The sequence below is a fragment of the Solea senegalensis genome, linkage group LG17 (genome assembly GCF_019176455.1).
Source record: "Solea senegalensis isolate Sse05_10M linkage group LG17, IFAPA_SoseM_1, whole genome shotgun sequence".
NCBI lineage: Eukaryota > Metazoa > Chordata > Actinopteri > Pleuronectiformes > Soleidae > Solea > Solea senegalensis.
In genome coordinates, this window is record NC_058037.1 from 19,712,988 (window position 1) to 19,732,696 (window position 19,709).

The window sequence follows — 19,709 nt, forward strand, 5'->3', positions numbered from 1 at the left end:
CTGGTCTGGATGGTGAACTGTGCAGTGTTGTTTTTGGAAGCCATTCTAGATTTAGTCTTAGTTTTAGTCTTTTGGACTAAAACGCTTATTAGTTCTAGTCACGTTTCAGTCATTTTTATAGTGCAGTGTCACACATAAGTTTGACATGAAATTTCCTCCGCCGGTGGTGCGCCGCGACCGACTCTAGATCGGCTTGGGGGCTGAGGGCAAAGGTGGTTTACAGCGAACCCCCGCCCGGTTATTTTAGCTTGCCATAAAGTTTATGTAATTTTAGTTAATCAGTTATTATTATCATGTAATATTAGTGAAACTTTTTTTTCTGAAATGGATGATTAATTATGGATAAGTAACAATTATCTGATTGTTAATTGATGACTAAATTAATTCCACTCTTACCTCACAGGCCGCACTCAGTTTGTACAGCTCAAAACCCTCCCCAGTCACTACAGGTGTGCCCCAGGGATCTGTCCTGGGGCCCCTTCTCTTCATCATCATCTATCTCCTCCCCCTTGGCCACATCCTCCGTAAATTCAATATCCAGTTCCACTGCTTCGCGGATGACACCCAGCTCTACCTTTCTTGCTAACCAAATTCCACACTACCACCCCTCTCCCTCACCTCTTGTCTCTCCGAATTAAAAACCTGGTTCACTTCAAACTTTCTTAAATTAAACTGCAATAAAACTGAAATCCGCTTTTCAGCCGTATCGTTCAGCCCTAAAGTGGAATGGATTTATGGCAAAGCAACAGAAAACAGCTGGGTGAACAGACTACGACACTGATACTCATACTGTGACTTCCAACAGACGCTGCAGTGGTATCTGGGTTTTTTTTCTCACCAGTGTGAGTTCTCATGTGGATCAAAACTATCTCTACACACAAAGCAGTTCTTACGGGAATGAAAAATGACAGAATGAGAACAATAATCGGTGAATTAATTCAACAGGCGGTGTATAAAATTGGCACACAATACATAGCTTTTATTTATTTGAAGAAAAAAAAGATACGACAATAAATGTTTTTTAAAGAAGTAGAGTTTTCAATGATCAGGACAATCATACAAGCTTTATAACAGTTTTATAACCAGTGGTGATATGCAGTTACCTCATATCACCACTAGGACGTGCCAAAGCACCATTCTCATGCCTGATACCATTATTTTAAAAGATTCACTTCAATGAAAATAAAAATACACAACAAAAAGTTTTCACTTTTCAGGCATTTATTTTTTGTGTGTGAATTTTGCCCGTCTCTCCTTTAAACATTCAAACTTCTCGATCATTCTTTTGTTGGCATAGCATTGTCCATATGTGTCCTTGTCTGTGTTTTTATTTTAGCTCTTTCAGAGAAATGTTTGAAGTCTGTTATACCAGAATCCAGGCTTGTTCGGTGTCCGGCATCTGAAGATTGGCTTCTTCTCACATGTGAGTTCTCATGTGGTTCATCAAGGTATCTCTACGTGCAAAACATTTCTTACAACTGTGGCAAACATACGGTTTCTCACCTGTGTGAGTTCTTTTGTGGATCGTCAAATCTGAACTGCAACGAAAACACATTGCACATGTTTCACAAGAATACGGCTTCTCACCAGTGTGAGTCCTTCTGTGGATGATAAAATTTGATGCGTGACGATAAGACTTTCCACATGTTTCACAAGAATATGGCTTCTCACCTGTGTGAATTCTCCTATGTCTAATCAAGGTTTCTTTACGCGCAAAGCTTTTCTTACAAATATTACAAATATGGGGCTTCTCACCTGTGTGAATTCTTTGGTGGATCATCAAATCTGAACTGGACCGAAAACCCTTTCCACATGCTTCACAAGAATATGGCTTCCCATATGTGTGAGTTCTTTTGTGTCTTATCAATTTTTTTTTATCCGCAAAGCACTTCTTACAAATGTTGCACGTGTGGGTCTTTTCACCTGTAACATTTCTCATGTGGACTGTTGTCTGATCTTGACTCTCAGCTACAGCAGAGAGGAGCTGGTGGTCAGTGTCTGGTTCTGCTTCCATGTGATCACTTTCTTTATTATCAGGGGACAACATAAAGGTATCAGCCTCCTGCTTCAGTTCAAACTGCTTCTGCTCCTGCTCCTGACGGGTCCAGATTTCCTCCTCTTCCTCTTTAATCTGTAGAGACTCTGGTTCCTCTTGGTCCAGACTGGAGTTCCTCTCCTGGTTACAGAGCTGCTGCTCAGTGAGAACCTCCTCCTCCTCCTCCTTAAGAACATCTTAACACAAAGAGAATAATTAAGGACATTGATAAGAAAAGTAAAAAGTGAAGACAGCATTGTGTTTTGATCATGGTTGAGGGTAAACTTACAAATCCCAAAAATTGTGAAGCGCTAATACAGTAAAAACAAGAGGAAATGTGAATAACTACTTGCGTTGGCATGGACATTTAATACTTGATTTAGAGGGCAGTGCAGATAACCAAGTCACAAGCATGACTTCTTCTGCTCACAAACAAAAAAAAACAGCACAAAGAAAAAGTGAGGGAGCGCAAACTCAAAAGAGTCGAAAGAAAACAAAATTTCAACCGTCACAAACAAAAAGTGTATTTTCAAACAAATTTAATTTTTGGAATGATAAAAATGATTTTCTTTTTGGAAATTGTGGATTTTGAGGTTTATATATATTTGCTCAATTCAAAATGTGATGTTTGCTTCTATAAAAGTGACTGACTGGACTATTAACTCTACACTACCCCCGCGATTTCCAGTGGCCTGTCATTGTAAGCTCCCCTGCTTCTGTGGTGTAAATAACACAGTAATGTGTAGATATTTGCCTTCAACTCATAAAACTGACTCGTAGTCAAATCAGTTATCAAGCACTTGTGTAATACTTGTTCAGAAAAGTGCTTTATAGATAAAGTTTATTATTATTATTTCGTCATTTCCGGTAAAAGTGGAAGTTTATTTTGAAAGGGTGGAGAGAAATATGACTCGCACAACAGAGCGAACTTTACAACAAAACGCTGTCAGGAGAAAATGGCGTTGAAACGACACAGAAAATACAGATAAGCGACAAAGGGAGGCGAACATAAGGAGACACAATCACCACCAGTGTGCTTGTACACACCTATCCGCTTTAACTTTATTTGAGGTTTATAAACGATCTCCAACAGTCTGCGCTGACGATCCACCTCAGCCTCGTACTCGACGATAATTCTTTCTACGTGTGCGAATATTTCTTCGGCAGCAGCGGCAGTTAGTCGATCGAAGATTAAATTCCTCAAAAACTGAAGCGGAGACATCGCTGCTTCGTCAACAACCGGAATACTTGACATGCGACACGCGAACAAACCACCGTGTTTTACTGTCCACACGGAGCTAACGCTGCTAACGGGCCTTGGTCCCCGATTTGTTCTGCGCATGTGCGAAGTGACACTACTTCGAATGAACCTACGAACAAAAATAAACAACTTAAAACGTGGGTTTTATTTGACTACAATCACGACTGCGAACTATCGTTTTATTGTTAAGCGCTATGGCAAAAGCGTTAAAGCAAAAGTCGACGTCAGTAGCTCTTATTTTGAAAGCCAGTTTGAAAGGAAGTCGAGGGGGGAAAATCACCTGCTTCATGTGTGTTTACATTTATCATAACTTTTCATGTCGCTGTTTTTCTTACCACACCTGGTTAATAATAAACATCCACTCAAAACGAGGTTTTCATTACCAGACGTCCACAGCTGTGACTCAAGCTGAAAATAACACCAACTTTTTTCCACATTTGTCAACTTATACATAATATTAAACAGTTATATCTAAACATGCAATGCTACACCTACATGTTAAATATAATCCTACATCTAAATGTCAAAAATATTAATGTTCTGGGTGAACTATTTAGTTCATATGCAAATTAACATGGCTGGTAACCGGAAGTACCAAAATAAATGTTACATGTTAGATTTAACTGTTAGATTATGTATCAGTTAACAAATATTGGCCTTGGACACTTTTTTAAAAACATAATTTGAAGCTAAATGTGGCAAAATGTTGGTGTTATTTTCAGCTTTAGTCACTTTTACTCCTACAGTGGAATATTGCACCTTGTAATCAAGATTCTAGACTCATGGTCACGTTCATTTTATAAATACAGCAGCAGTTACATTAAATAAACATTTCATTTAGCGTTTTCAAATCCGAACAGAGAATTCTTGAGGCACAACATGCACTTGTTTTTTATAATGTGCATGTAAATTTAATCTGGATTCTTTGATTTGTGTTTTAAATGTGTAACTGTGGAGTGTTTCCCATTTGCTGCTGCACTTCTTGGCCAGGACACCCTTGAAAAAGAGGTTCTAATCTGAAAAATAGTGACCTCACCACATTTTACTGTGCAAAACAATAAAATTCTAAGTATACATATAAAATATAAGAGAAGCTAAGGAATATATAGCAAGAAAAAATACATGTATGTGCGTGTGTACAACGTGGCTGAGCCACAATCTTTTGTTGAAAAGTTGCAGAAGCGATTGATCCCAGAGAGCCTGTCATCGCAGGAGGAAATGGTGTATATACATATATATACGCACACACATATACACACACACACACACATACATATACACACACATACATACACACACACATACATATACACACACATACACATATATACACACATACACATACATACATAGATATATATATACACATACATATATACACATATATACACACACATACATACATATATACACATACATACATATATACATAATATATACACATACATACATAGATATATATACACACACACATACATACATATATACATAATATACACACATACATACATATATACACACACACACGTGTATATATATATATATATATATATATATATACACATACATATATACACACACATACATATATGATGACGACTTGTACACGTCTAACCAATCAAATACTCCCAGCAGCAGCAGCAGACAAAGCTGTGATAACACCTGAGAAGAGAATCAGAAAGTATTGTAAAACAGTTAAATGCTGTTGTTGTGTATGTTTTTATAAATATTTTGGGTAGATGTTTGATGATATGCAAGAACACACAGAGAGAACGTTATGTGCTTGAAAGTTCTGTTACACATGTCAGTAATTTCCTCCTAAAGGCAAATTCAATGACTTTTCTCACAGTCTCACCAGCTAGCACTGAAGATGTGTGAAAAAAGAAGTGGTCTAATCGAGAATAATGAAAAAAGCCTTTTTACATTCATTTACACGTATGATCTAAAGTGCAGAAGTGTATGGTTACATCTCCTCGGGGTGAGATAGCAACACAGGGCAAACAAAGAAAGGCTCCAACAGAAGTTGGTTGCAATAGGCTTCTGTAGACGAGACGCTCCAGGACGATCATGTAGCCTTTCCTGTCCACTCGTTGCCAGCCTGACTCGTTTTCTTTCCATCCGAACAAGCGCAAAGTCCAGAGGCTGCACAAAACAATTCCATCCACATGACTTAGAGATGGGAGAATCTCCCGACATCATTGGCTTTTAATTCGGAGATCTGAGACAAGAAGCTTCTCTGCTTCAGAAAAACTCAGCCCCCACAAAAAACCTTGTTAAAACAGAACCAGAAGAAACTCAAATGTTTATTTTAAGGTAAGATAACAAAAGGTGGATGAGGGGGGAAACCAAAGGTTTGTGCCAAACCAAAAACACATAATCAAAACATTACAACACGTTACCTAATGAGATTCCCCAGTCTGATCTACTCCACAACATTCTTACAATGAACCTCCAGCTGCACGAAGGATCAGCGCATCCTGGCTGCTGATTGGTCAGTTCACAGGCTGACAGACACGGGTGGTTGTCACTCAACACCAAATCAACCTATAGAGTGTGTAAGTGAGGGAGAGAAAGAGGGGAAGAAAACACACTCTGGTCCTACTCTGGAGTAAAACCTAAGGAGCTACGACAAGGGACAGCGACCAAGCTGCTGACTAACTAACTAACTAAAGATCATTCTAGCCCCTCCTTACATGACAGCAACAACAATAATCCATGAATGGAAATGTTATTTCTTAGCATCAATTGTGTATAAAAAATGTGCACAAAAATATTTGCACGCAAACCTTTTTTATTTTGATTTTAATGAAACAGTTTCAGTGATAAAAGGACAAGGATAAAAATCTAATTGACTCTACAAGAAAATCTGAGGAAGATTGGGTGTGAATTGGTGCAGCATACAAACACAATAAACTAACTACTCACTTATTACGAACTAACTGTATTGAAAATATCATTCTATACTACATAATGAATACTACTCCATGATACTGTGGTCTAGTGTTGTGAGTATATTGTCTGACACCACCACGACATCCTCATCTAACCACAACTCACTGAAACTGAACTGTGTGTGTATGAAGCAATTTGAATGGTTGTTTTTGACACACAATACCTTGAATCTTGCACCTGGCAAACCAACTGATAAAAACAAAGAGTCATAATCAAATAAAAACTAACACTCTTGTGTTGGACAAACAGTAAATGAGAAGTGCACTTCGCACTGTACAATCCTGTTATTTACATTTTTTTTAATTCTCTCTGTCATTTCTAATTAAATTCACACAGATCCAGGATGGGAGGGTTAAAGGGCTGCATGTGGCCGACATGTCTTATCATGCCCATGCCTGGTCGAGACCCACTGTCACGGCCAAGACAATGAAATTCATTTGGCACAATTTATCATGTCTTTAAAATGCTGATGGCACTCAAAATCTATTTTGATTTGAGGCGAGCCTCTGATGATTCATCAACATGTGTTGTTTTCATTTCACTTCTTCTCACCTGTGAGTTTTTATGTGTCTCCTCAAGGTATCTGTACGTGCAAAACATTTCTTACAAATGTGGCAAACATGGGGCTTCTCACCTGTGTGAGATCTTATGTGGTTTATCAAACAGGTATTATCTCGAAAAGACTTTCCACACGTTTCACAAAAATAAGGCTTCTCACCTGTGTGAGTTCTTTTGTGGATTATCAACTCTGAACTGGATCGATAGGTTTCTCCACATGTTTCACAGGTATACGGCTTCTCACCGGTGTGACTTCTTTTGTGGATCCTCAACTGCGCATTACGGTGAAAACGCTTTCCACAAGTTTCACAAGAATAAGGCCTCTCACCTGTGTGACTTCTTCCGTGGGTTATCAAATGCGAAATATGTCTATAAGACTTTCCACATATTGCACAAGAATATGGCTTCTCACCTGTGTGAGTTCTCATGTGGATTGTCAAATCTGAACAGCGTCGAAAACCCTTTCCACAGGTTCCACAAGAATAAGGCTTCTCACCTGTGTGAATTCTTTGGTGGATTATCAACTCCGAACTATGTCGATAACACTTTCCACATGTTTCACAACAAAATGGCTTCTCACCGGTGTGAATTCTTTCGTGGATTATCAAATTCGAATGATGTCGAAAAAACTTTCCACAAGTTCCACAAGAGTATGGCTTCTCACCTGTGTGAGTTCTTTTGTGGATAGTCAAATCTGAATTTTGACAAAAACACTTTCCACATGTTTCACAAGAATATGGCTTCTCACCTGTGTGAGTTCTCATGTGGGTCATCAGGTTATTTTTGCGTGCAAAGCATTTCTTACAAATGTCGCACATATGGGGCTTTTCACCTGTAATTTTTCTCACGTGGACTGTTGTCCGATCTTGACTCTCAGCTACAGGAGAGAGGAGATGGTGGTCAATGTCTGGTCCTGGTTCCACTTGATCACTTTCTTCATCATCATCATCAGGATCCTGCTTCAGTTCAAGCTGCTCCTGCTCCTGACTGGTGCAGATTTCCTCCTCTTCCTCTTTAATCTGTAGAGACTCTGGTTCCTCTTGATCCAGACTGGAGTTCCTCTCCTGGTTACAGAGCTGCTGCTCAGTGAGAACCTCCTCCTCCTCCTCCTCCTCCTGAAGAGCTTCTTTCTGTGGAAGATCTGCAGACACAAAGAGAATAACAACAGACATTAATAAGAAAAGAAAGAAGTGATGACATCATTGTGTTGTAGTCATGGATAGGGGTAAACCTACACCTGAAGTTGGGTGGTATAATAGAATTATTTGCAAGATTGTGAATCGTGAGTACATTTCCATACATTTAAGCATTTAGCAGACACTTTTATCCAAAGCGACTTACAAAAGAGGAATAAGCTACATAGAAAAGTCTTGGAAAAAACTCCACTAGATAGGACCAGTGGACTGACAGATGGTGAGAGTCCAGAGGGAGACTGTGCAAGGGAGGGGGTAAAAGGTTAAGTGCTTGTTCAGAAGATGCTCTTGGAAGAGCTGGGTTTTGGTATGGACATTTAATACTTCCTCTAGAGGGCAGTGTCAATACCGTGCCAATTTCCTTGCTGTAGCGTGTCGTGTTTGTGATCTAATCATGCCAGCATCGAAGTGTGGAAAGACAACAGCAAACACGTGTAGTATCGCAACATATTTCATGCCACACATGACATTTCACAGCCAATCCGAAAATAGCATTTCTTGTTGCTGGGGAAAGTTAAAATAGGTTTCACACACCACACTGAAGATGAGTGATAAATTTTGGCCACATTCAGACAGAAACGGCACAAACATGAATAATCTTTTTCTTTGCCGTTTTCAAAACTAAACATTACAGATACAATAACAGAAAAACAGAGACAGAATGAACCAAGCCAGAGGGAAGAAAGGGAAATAATGTCTGTCACAAACCCAAATACCTTCTGAGAAGGAAATGCACAATTCTGCTGCACGAGTGAGATCCATCTCACTGCAGACACACACACACACACACACACACAGAAGGGCTGTGCTCACACAGCGCACATAAACAGAGTGACAGAGTGAGTTGTGGGTGTGCAGCCGACTGTGTGAGGAACAATCACTGATCTGTTTAAAGTTCAAGTAAAAATATGTTTTGTTTTCTCTTCTTCATGTTAAGATTCAACACTCTTTGTTTTTTTTACCAGCAATCACACATGAACCCCTTTATTTTAAGGTATGACACGTTAGTTAATTGAGCTCGTGATTCAACCTAATTCTTTCCAATTCAAGCCATCTGGTGACAATTCTTGTATTTAAAAAAAAATTTGATGAAACTTAGAGAGTGAATGAGAAAAAGGAGCTTGTTAGGACTTGTGGTAAAGGTGTTCCCAAAGGTAAACGCTGTGACCCTGCCCTCTGTGAACGTGTGAGTGAATGTGAGATGTTATCCTAACATCTTGGAGAAGCTTTTGGCTCTGCAAAAGCGAATGGACCGACTTGGAGACCAGAATGGGAGTAAGTCGCTGTAACCCAAACATCATAATCTAATCTGTGTTTCGGACCCCGCGGCACCGGCCTTGTAGATCGCTGCAGTGCTGTTCCGCTCTCCCTTCCTTCACGGACACCTGCTGATTGTTGACTCTGTCTGGGACCCGATCAAGGACGTCTCCATTGCAACCTGCTATGTTATCGCAATGGCATCCCGTGAACTGAGATACTGATTGTAGTAATTTTGCTGTACTTCTGTATAAGTGACAATAAAGGCTCATTCATACATTCAAGGTGTGTAAATACAACTTTGTTTTTCACAAATGTCTTTCTCAAATTCTCAAACACAAAAGAAAGATTTATAAATGACTAACTGAAGCACCGTTGTTTTGTTTTGGGGGGGTTTTGGCACAAGTTTTCCTTTATATCTTCAAAATAAAACCCATGCATCTCACAAGTAAAAAGAAAAACAAAATGGGCTGCTGTACCTGGTCTGAAGACATGGGCGTTTGCACATTAGGAGTCCGGTGTCAGAGTTCACTGGGATCGTTGGTTTGTAAACGGCATACGTTTTAACAACCGTTTCATAACATTAGGGGACAAATATTACATTGTATCGCGTCGATAATCAGCAGCATTTTCAATATTTCCATCACAACGATCTTTGATTTCTGGCTGCTCAACCTGGGCAGAGTCATCGCTGCATGAAACTGCGGAGACTTCACAGAGTGACAAGTGACTCATAAAGCAGTTGTTTTCAGTATAACTGAATCACTAGAATCAAAATATTTGTTCAGTACCTGAGACATTTCCCTTTTAATTGTTGGAGATTAACCCACGTGCTTGCATCGCACATATATGTTAGTTATGGAGGTCTACTTACATATATTAACTTGTTTTCATGGTTAAAAACCTACTAGTCACTGCAAACGAGCCAATCAAAATATCTCCTCACTGACGCTCTTGTCAGCCACGCTGTTTCAGAACAAAACCACACCCCCAGAGCGTGGACCGTGTTGTGATTGGCCGTGTGGTGAGGTATACTGATGAGGACATCAACATACGGAAGTGCTAATCCACTTCATCTGGCAAAGTCAGCATTGTATCGCCTTAGCTGGCGTGGAACATCACCAGAGCATGTACTTAAAAAAGTACCAGAAACTATGCTAGCGGAAATTGAAATTCGTCTATCAGTGTCAGCTCCCCTGCTTTGGCGCACAATGACGAGACAGAGGGAAGGAAGGCTCCAACTATTTCTGTCTGTGGCGTAATAAACACAACAATGTGAAGAGATTTGCCTTCAATTCATAAAACGGATTCGTATTCAAATTAGTTATCACGCACTTTGTAATATTTGTTCAGAAATAAAGTGTACTATTATTATTATCGGGCATTTTTTGTAAAAGCGGAAGTATATTTTGAAAAGTCGCCGGATCCGTCGAGAGAAAGAGTAAAAAAGAGTTAACTTTACAACAAAACGCTTAAAAGAAGTTGAAACAGATTGTGACAAAGGGAGAGGAATATAGCGAGACACAATCATCATCATTCTGCGTGTACACACCTATTCGCCGTAATATGACTTTAGGTTTGCAAACGACCTCCAACAGTTTGCGCTGACGATCCACCTCTTCCTCGTACTCGACGACGATTCTTTCTACGTTGCTGAATATTGCTTCAGCGGTAGCAGTTAGTCGCTCGAAGATCAAATTCCTCAAAGATTGAAGTGAAGACATCGCTGCTCCGGAATATTTTATCTGCGACACACGAACAAACCACCGTCCACACGGAGCTAACGTTGCTACGGGGGCTTTGTTCCCTGATGCGCATGTACTTCCTGTTTCCGCCAGTGAACCGTTGAATGACTACAAACACAAAAATAAATAGCTTATTGAAAACGTGTATTTTATTTGACTGAGAATCGCGGATGTAAAACATTTTATTGTTAAGCGTTATGGCAAAGGGTTTAAGGAAAAGTGGCTCTTATTTTGAAAGCCAGGCTGAAAGGAAGTAGTGTTATGTAAGATTTAGCGAGTGACCGAAGTTACAAAGACATCAATAATAATAGTATGGACCTTCTGCGTGGAAAATCTCACCTGATAGTGTGAGTTCTCAAACTATCCTTACACACAAATGACAGCAATAATCCATGAATTCATTAAACAGGTGGTGAATAAAAATGGCATGTGTGTTTGGTTTAATTTAACAGCAACTGGGCTTTTTACTCATGCCTTCAAATTACTAATGGCTTCCATGTAGAACTGAAACAATTACTCGATTGATCTTGATTTTCTTCATTTCTTTGCTCCATATAACAAAATCATTTTGGTTTGTGGACAAAAGAAGACATTCGAGAACATCATCATTTCCAGGTCTGACAAACACTGATCAACTTTTTTTTTAACGTTTTCTGACAATTTATGGACCAAGCGAATACTCGATTAATGGATTATAAAATATAATCATTAGTTCCAGCTCTACTTCCAAGACGTTTATACAAGTGAAGTTTACTACAATGCAATTTTGAGTTGAGTTTACATTTCAGATTTGCAGTTTGAAAGGGAGACGAGCCTGCAATGATTCACCAACATGTTAACAATTTTCAAACAAATGAGGCTCCAGAACATTCTGAGACCATCCATGTCACATTTTCTACAGCAGAGGAAGTCTGGCCACTGTACCTACATGCTGACCCTGTCTCTGGCTAACTCTCACACATCTATATCAGTATAGTTTTTATTGATAACTGAATTTCGCGGTACTTGTATTCGTGACAAATAAAGCTCATTCTGATTCTGAATTAGATATTTGCATGAAATAACATCAATGAATGACAAATGGCTGTTCGGCCTTGTTTCGCTGGTCATTGTGGTCATCTAGATTGAACCCAGTGGTCTTCTCATCAGCTGAATTTTTTGGACGAAAGTCCAAGCACTGTTTCAATGCAGTAAATACTAGGGCTGACGTTACCTCACCCAGCTTTGATTGCCACTCCATAGTTTTTGAATTTTCGAGATACCACAAACGGTCAAGGAGTTACGTCATGAGGAGTATGCATGCCAAATCCAGAACATCTTTATTTCTCGCATATCTGCACAAATATCACATATTATTCATTTTAAACATGTTATTCAAAATAAAGACTCAAGATTATAGACTGATAGCATACTATTTTACATAGTAAATGTGTGTTGGGTCTAAAATCAATCATTTTAAAATGAGTATGCCCCCCCTTTTTACTTGTGAGTTCTCATGTGAAATATCAAGTTTTGTTTAGAGAAAAGACATTTCTTGCAAATCTCGCAAACATGGGGCTTTTCACCTGTGTGAATTTGCCTGTGGTTTATCAAATTCTTTCTTTGTCCAAAACACAGTCAACATGTCCCACAGGAAAATGGCTCCTCACCTGTGTGAATTCTCGTGTTTTAACAGTGTGTCTTTACGCGCAAAGCGTCGCTTACAAATGTTGCAAACATGGGGCTTCTCGCCTGTGTGAGTTCTTGTGTGGTTCATCAAATGCGAATTTTGTCGAAAAGACTTTCCACATATTCCACAAGAATAGGGCTTTTCACCTGTGTGAATTCTTTTGTGATCTATCAAATTTCGAATATATCTAAAGCATTTCTTACAGACGCTGCACATATGGGGCTTCACATGTGTGTGGATATTTTTGTGTCGAGATAATGTCGACCTCACTGAGAAACACTTTCCACATGTTTCACAATAATAGGGCTTTTCACCTGTGTGAGTTCTTTGGTGGTTTATCAAGGTACCTTTACCTGCAAAGCATTTCTTACAAATGTTGCACATATGGGGCTTTTCACCTGTAATATTTTTCATGTGGACAGTCTGATCTTGATTCTCAGCTGAGGGAGAGAGGAACTGGTGTTCAGTGTCTGGTTCTGGTTCCATGTGATCACTTTCTTCATTATCAGGAGTCAACATAAAGGTATCAGCCTCCTGCTTCAGTTCAAGCTGCTCCTGACTGGTGCAGATTTCCTCTTCCCCTTTAATCTGTAGAGACTCTGGTTCCTCTTGGTCCACATTGGAGTTCCCCTCCTGCTCAGTGAGAACCTTCTGCTCATTATAGACATGATGCTGTGGAAGCTCTGCAGACAAAAGCCACAGGTTACGAATGTCATGGCAGTGAAATCATTTAACTGAGGTTATTTTTGTAAATCAGGCTCAATCCACTGTGATCTGGATGGGGGGCAGTTCTATATGAGCCACATTGTATTTATTAAAAACCAGTGAGGTTTTACAGACCTATCTGCTGTAACTGTACTTCAGGTTTCCAAAGGATCTTCAACTGTCTGCGCTGATCCACCTCTTCCTCGTACAAGGCGACATTTTCTTCTCCAGGGTTGATTTCTGTCTGATCTTGACTCTCAGCTACAGTAGAGAGGAGCTGGTGGTCAGTGTCTGGTTCTGGTTCCATGTGATCACTTTCGTCATTATGAGGGGTCAACATAAAGGTATCAGCCTCCTCTTCCTCTTTAATCTGTAGCAACTCTGGTTCCTCTAGGTCCAGACAGGGGTTCCTCTCCTGGTTACATAGCTGCTGCTTAGTCTGACCCTCCTCATTGACATTCTGCTGTGGAAGCCCTGCAGACACAAAGAGACACAAGGAACATAATAACAATTGTGATAATCACAAAAAGGCAATAGTTAGCTTTAGATAAACTAACGGACACTAATTGATCAAGTAATAGCACTATCTGCATATTTGTTACTACGAAAAGAGTTATTACATTCTATTCTTGTGTTCTTTTTTTAACGTCTGCTGTTTTTATTCTTTTATGATTGGTGTGGACAGCAGAACCAGGCTACAGGGTGACGCCTCACCCCACCGCCCATGGACACAGTATGGCGACGGATATACCAAGATTCGTCTCATACTACTTGGATGCTCTTCCTCCTGTGAAACTGTGGACAGCAATATGAAGCAACCTACAGCAACAACTACAGCTCTGTTGGATTGGACCTCAGGACAAACTCGACCCTAGGAGTCCGCAATAAAGATTAAATTGAATTTACGTTTTTGCCCCCTTCTTAATCGTGTCCTTCTGTGTTATAGTGTGTGTTGGGGCGAACAATATTCCGGGGGGGTTTCAGTACGTGGTACACAAGGAATCAGACAACAAACAAAAAAACCTCGAACGTTGAAATTAGCTGTTGTTATTCAGGGATTTCCTGTAAAAGCGGACGTTTATTTTGAAAGGTGCCCGGACCCATCGAACCAAACAAGACTCGAGTAAAAAAGAGCTTTACAATGAAACGCACCCAACAAAATGAAGTAAAAACGTCAAAAAACAGATGGTGACATGGGAGAGGACAAAACGAGACATAACAATCATCATTGTGCTTGTACAGACCTTTCCGCTGTAACTTGACTTTACGTTTACAAACGACAGCCAACTGTTTGCGCTGACGATCCACCTCTTCCTCGTACTCGACGACGATTCTTTCTACGTGTGTGAATATGTCTTCAGCAGCAGCAGTTAGTCGTCCGAGGATTACATCTCTCAAATACAGAAGTGAAGACATCGCTGCTTTGTTAACAACTGGAACAACTACCTGTGACACACGAACAACCCACCGTCTTTCCGCGTTTAGTGTCCACACGGAGCTACCACTGCTAGCTTTGTGTTTGTTTACTTCCGCTGGGTGTTACAATTGTCAATTCCGGCAGAGCGAGCGGAGACTGAAGTTATTGTTTCCCTCTTTAGTTCTGACTTTTTCCAACTCTATCTTTTCATTTTATTTCAACAATTAATTATTTTACGTCGCATACCATCCGGTTTAAATGCCATCACGACATTATAATTTGTAAAGCAATAAATGATTTAATATAAAACACATACGGAGGGGTTAAAGTATTTGAACCAATTCATGAATTAATGATTGTAACACACCATGCACGATTCAAGATGTTTGGAGTATTTTAAAATACATTTTGTGTTTAGGTTTTTGTTGTGTTGTATGTTCACATTTGCTCATTCATCTAAAATTCTTACAGTAGCCTTCGTTATCTATGATTTTGTCTCACATGGAAATATAAGAATCGTAGGGTGTTCAAAATCCATATACAAAAGCACAAATCTGAAGGAGTCACTTTTCCTGTTTTCAGATATTATAATTCTTTGATCTCTAATGTTTTGGCAGCAGGGCTTTAGCTGTGAACTAATCTCTGCCTTGTGGCGACATATGGACAGTAACTCTATTGTTAATTCCACTTTGCAGAGAAGCCTCAGGCTTTAAAAACAGCAAAAGAAACCTGTGTCAGCAACTTATATTTGCAAGATTTAAAAACTCCAAAGTTACACTGAGTAGTAAAAAGCTTTCCTGTCAAACTAAATCTCACAAATTGAGGTTAATCAGATTTGAACAACATAACTCGTAATCTGAACGTAGACTTTCTGTTTTACAGAAAACAATACAATTTTGTACAAAATTACAAAATTAAGCCAGAGAAAATTGAGAATTAATAAAAGTGTTAAAGTAAAAGGTTAAGCTGTCAATGTAGGATGAAGACTTTAAATGAGAGAATGACAATAATAATCTATGTTTAGTCATTTTATTTCTTAACATCAACAAACTGTTCATTTAACAGAGGTGGTTTGTAACAGCACAAAAAATGAAAGAAATTGGTTTGATAAATGCATATTTTTGCAATACAAACTCCGGGACTTTGAAGAATACAATAAATGTTTGACAGATATACAGTTTCACAGATAAGAACACTCATCATATAAAAAAAATCCAGCCCAAATGTAAGAAGTTGACAAGTCAAGCATTTTTTGAATCCTTTTTAGATCCTCCCCAGTCCTCTGCTGAACCAGGTGAGACAAGAGCAGCCAGGACAGGGAGAGAAGACACAATATTCTGTCCAAAGCATACTGACAGACACACAGATTTTAATCCCCTCAAGGAAATTCAAGAATGTCTTTACTTAAAGTGTCATAAAATGTCATGTAAATAACGTGTCAGGATTTTTTGCATTCTCCTTTTTATCTTTTTACTTGTACAGTTCCCAGACACTGTTTTCGACAACAACAACTATGACCTGTAAATGTCTACTTTCATTAGGTCTCTCTTTTTTAGTCTCATTTAATGACTTCCTTTTAGCTTTTATATTCTAAAGTGAGTTTTATATCTGAAATTGTTTTGTCTCCGTAACTATGTGTACTGTAACTTGACCAGGACTCCCTGCAAGAAGAGATCTTGTATCTCAAAAGGACCTTCCTGGCTAATTTTTTATTTTTTTAAAAAAAGCAGAGAGGCCAAAAGTTGCTGACTGACTGATTAATTTTTAACAACTTCTTTGACTTATTTCATTTTTTGCATGTAGTCATGCTATGGAAACACAAAACACTACTCAGCTCATATGTGTTGTGTTCCTAACTGATGATCATTGGGGTCTGGTTACATGAGGTGTCACATGATTAAAAATTTTTTTTTAAATTTGACACGTAACCAAATGAGTTTAATTTTCAGGTGCTGCAGAGGTTCTCAGCTGTGAGTCTTCATGTGAGCCGTCAAGATACTTTTGACGGGAAAACTTTCCTGACAAATGTTGCACATATGGGACTTGTCACCTGTGTGAATTTTTCTGTGCCTTATTAAATTTGAGCCATGTCGAAAACACTTTCCACACGTTTCACAAGAATAGGGCTTCTCTCCTGTGTGAGTTGTCATGTGTTCAATCAGAATGTCATGACGCCTAAAGCATTTCTTACAGACGTTGCAAATATGGGGCTTCTCACCCGTGTGAGTTACTTTGTGTTTAATCAAGTGTGAGAGTTGACGAAAACACTTTCCACATGTTTCACAGTAATAGGGCTTCTCACCTGTGTGAGTTCTGTAGTGGACGATCAAGGTACCTTTACCTGCAAAGCATTTCTTACAAATGTTGCACATGTGGGGCTTTTCACCTGGAATATTTCTCATGTGGACTGTTTGGTCTTGACTCTCAGCTTCATGAGAGAGGAGCTGGTGGTTAGTGTCTGGTCCTGGTTCCATGTGATCACTTTCTTCATTATCAGTAGTCAACATAAAGGTATCAACCTCCTGCTTCAGTTCAAGCTGCTCCTGCTCCTGACTGGTGCAGATTTCCTCCTCTTCCTCTTTAATCTGTAGAGACTCTGGTTCCTCTTGGTCCTGACTGGAGTTTTGCTCCTGGTCACAGAGCTGCTGCTCAGTGAGAACCTCCTCCTCATCATAGACATTGTGCTGTTGATGGTCTGCAGACACAAAGAAACACAAGGACACATTTGCAAATGTTATAGCAGTGAAATCAGTTATGAGGTTATTTTTCTACTGGATAGTTCAGCCTGACAGTATCTTTACTTTAACATGTATAATTTAAGGTTCGTAAATCAGGCTCATTCCATTGTTATCTAGATGTATCTAGATTGTATTTATCAAAACCATTGAGGTTTAATTGACCTATCTGCTATAAATGTACTTTAGGTTGCCAAAGGATCTCCAACTGTCTGCGCTGATGATCCACCTCTCCCCTCATACAGAGTGGTGTTTTCTTCTACAGGTTTGCTTTCTGTCTGATCTTTGTCTAAATTGATAGGTGCCCGGATCCGAGTAAAAAATCCAAGACTCGAGTAAAACACTTTTTTTTTTTACACAACAAAACGCACTCATTATAAAATCAAGTAAATACAACACAGATGGCAACAAAGGGAGAGGAACATGATGAGACACAATAATCATCGTTCTGGTTGTACAGACCTATCCGCTGTGACGTTAGTTGAGGGTTGCGAACGACCTCCAACAGTTTGCGCTGACGATCCACCTCCTCCTCGTACTCGACGACGATTCTTTCTACGTGTGTGAATATTTCTTCGGCGGCAGCAGTTAGTCGTCCGTTGATTAAATCTCTTAAATACACAAGTGAAGACATTGCTGCTTCGTTAACAACTGGAATGTTTGACCTGCGACACGCGAACAAAGCACCGTCTTTCCACTTTACTGTCCACACGGAGCTAAAGTTGCTAGCTGCCTTTGTGTTTGTTTACTTCCGCTGGGTGTTACAGTTGTCAAGTTCCGGCAGCGAGCGGAGACTTTTTCCAACTCTTGTCTTTTCTTTTCGTTTGACCAATACATTACATTTACGTCGCATGTCGTACGGTTTAAATCCCATAAAGACTTGTGAATGATGTAATATAAAATACAACCAATTAATTCATTAATGATTGTAACACACCACGATTCAAGAAGCAATTTGCAAATCAGTAATTAATTTAAAATACATCTTGTGTTTTTTTTTTCAACACTTCATGTTCATTGTTCATTCATCTAAAATGCTGTTTCAGTCTTGTATAAAGTACCTTAAAGGGATACTTTAAACGTAAAAGTACAAGCATGTTACCAGAAATTAGTAAAAGTAAAAGTCTTAAGTACAGTAAATGTCATATACTTTAAGTACAATTATGTAAAAATATTTTTTTTTCAATAATTGTGGATTGAATGTTGGCTCAGTGGTAGGGTGAGTCGTCTTTCAACTGCTCATCTATATGTGTCCTTGAGCAAGACACTTAACCCACGTTAAGCGTGTGAACGGTTATGAAAGATGTGCGAATGTGTAAAGCAGCTCCTCAAGACTAGAAAAGCTTTATATAAATACAGACCATCAACTCTTCTTCTGATTTTATTTGGTAGTAACGAGTAACAAAGATAGTTAGAGGAAACGTAGTGGAGTAAAAGCAACAAGTTGCTATAAAATAAACTAGATACATGAAAATTACAAAAATTGACATTTGTCCCAACAGGATGCCGTAACTGTGATACCAACACAAAATATGGACTGCTTATTATCCATAAAGTAGACCTAGAACGTCTGTAACTTCGTATGTAGTCAAAATGTCTCCCTGTCAAAGTCCCACAACAGGTGGCGTATGAAAAGAGCAGAGTGAATTTATTCACATATTCAATCCTCAAATGTTTATGTTTGAAAAGAAACACCGTCACAAACAGAGATGAGGACAAGAGTCATAATAATCAGGATGTTTAGATGAACACTGGGTGAATTTCATGAACCCTGATGACACAGTTGACTATGTACAAAAAATTAAAAATACTGTGAATGCAAAATTGTAGGGGGGCAAGGCAAGTGTACACGAATGAGCTTAAAGTCTGAGTAGACCTCCAATGTTCAAGAAATTTGTTCCACAGGTGAGGAGCAGAATAAATGAATGCTGCAATTGTAGTTGCATCTCAATGGTTTTCTCTTGCTTTCACTTACAAAACCTTTTCTCGTCATGTTTTGTTCATGAACAATTGAAAACTTTCCATGGGAATAAACTGGACTGTTTTACTTAAACTATCGATTTGATGCAAATACAGCTATCAAATATCAATGTTACGACATAGCACACGACTATAAACGTCTATCTATCTAAAAAAAAAAAATTATTTATTCAGCTTACCATCTATACCTCTATACAGATTT

General features: G+C 39.0%; 3 protein-coding genes and 1 pseudogene across 3 annotated transcripts; all 4 read right to left on the minus strand.

Moving 5' to 3' along the window:
• Positions 1 to 1,283: 1,283 nt before the first annotated feature.
• On the minus strand, positions 1,284 to 3,979 carry LOC122784233 (zinc finger protein 572-like). Its single transcript, XM_044049393.1, has 2 exons — positions 3,083 to 3,979; positions 1,284 to 2,232 (listed from the first exon to the last, which is right to left on the minus strand). The coding sequence occupies exons 1-2, from the start codon at positions 3,375 to 3,377 to the stop codon at positions 1,418 to 1,420; spliced, it is 1,110 nt and encodes a 369-aa protein (XP_043905328.1). The 5' UTR covers positions 3,378 to 3,979; the 3' UTR covers positions 1,284 to 1,417.
• A 1,590-nt stretch (positions 3,980 to 5,569) lies between these two features.
• On the minus strand, positions 5,570 to 7,795 carry LOC122784528 (gastrula zinc finger protein XlCGF17.1-like; the record flags this gene model as incomplete). The annotated part of the gene is made up of 1 exon (XM_044049831.1): positions 5,570 to 7,795. A coding segment is annotated over one exon (999 nt), but the record flags the coding sequence as incomplete, so codon positions are not given.
• Positions 7,796 to 12,285: 4,490 nt separating this feature from the next.
• On the minus strand, positions 12,286 to 14,906 carry LOC122784227 (annotated as a pseudogene).
• Positions 14,907 to 15,805: 899 nt separating this feature from the next.
• On the minus strand, positions 15,806 to 18,277 carry LOC122784239 (zinc finger protein 37-like). Its single transcript, XM_044049400.1, has 2 exons — positions 17,990 to 18,277; positions 15,806 to 17,487 (listed from the first exon to the last, which is right to left on the minus strand). Exons 1-2 carry the CDS (start codon positions 18,159 to 18,161, stop codon positions 16,757 to 16,759), a joined length of 903 nt encoding a protein of 300 aa, XP_043905335.1. The 5' UTR covers positions 18,162 to 18,277; the 3' UTR covers positions 15,806 to 16,756.
• Between the last annotated feature and the right edge of the window lie 1,432 nt (positions 18,278 to 19,709).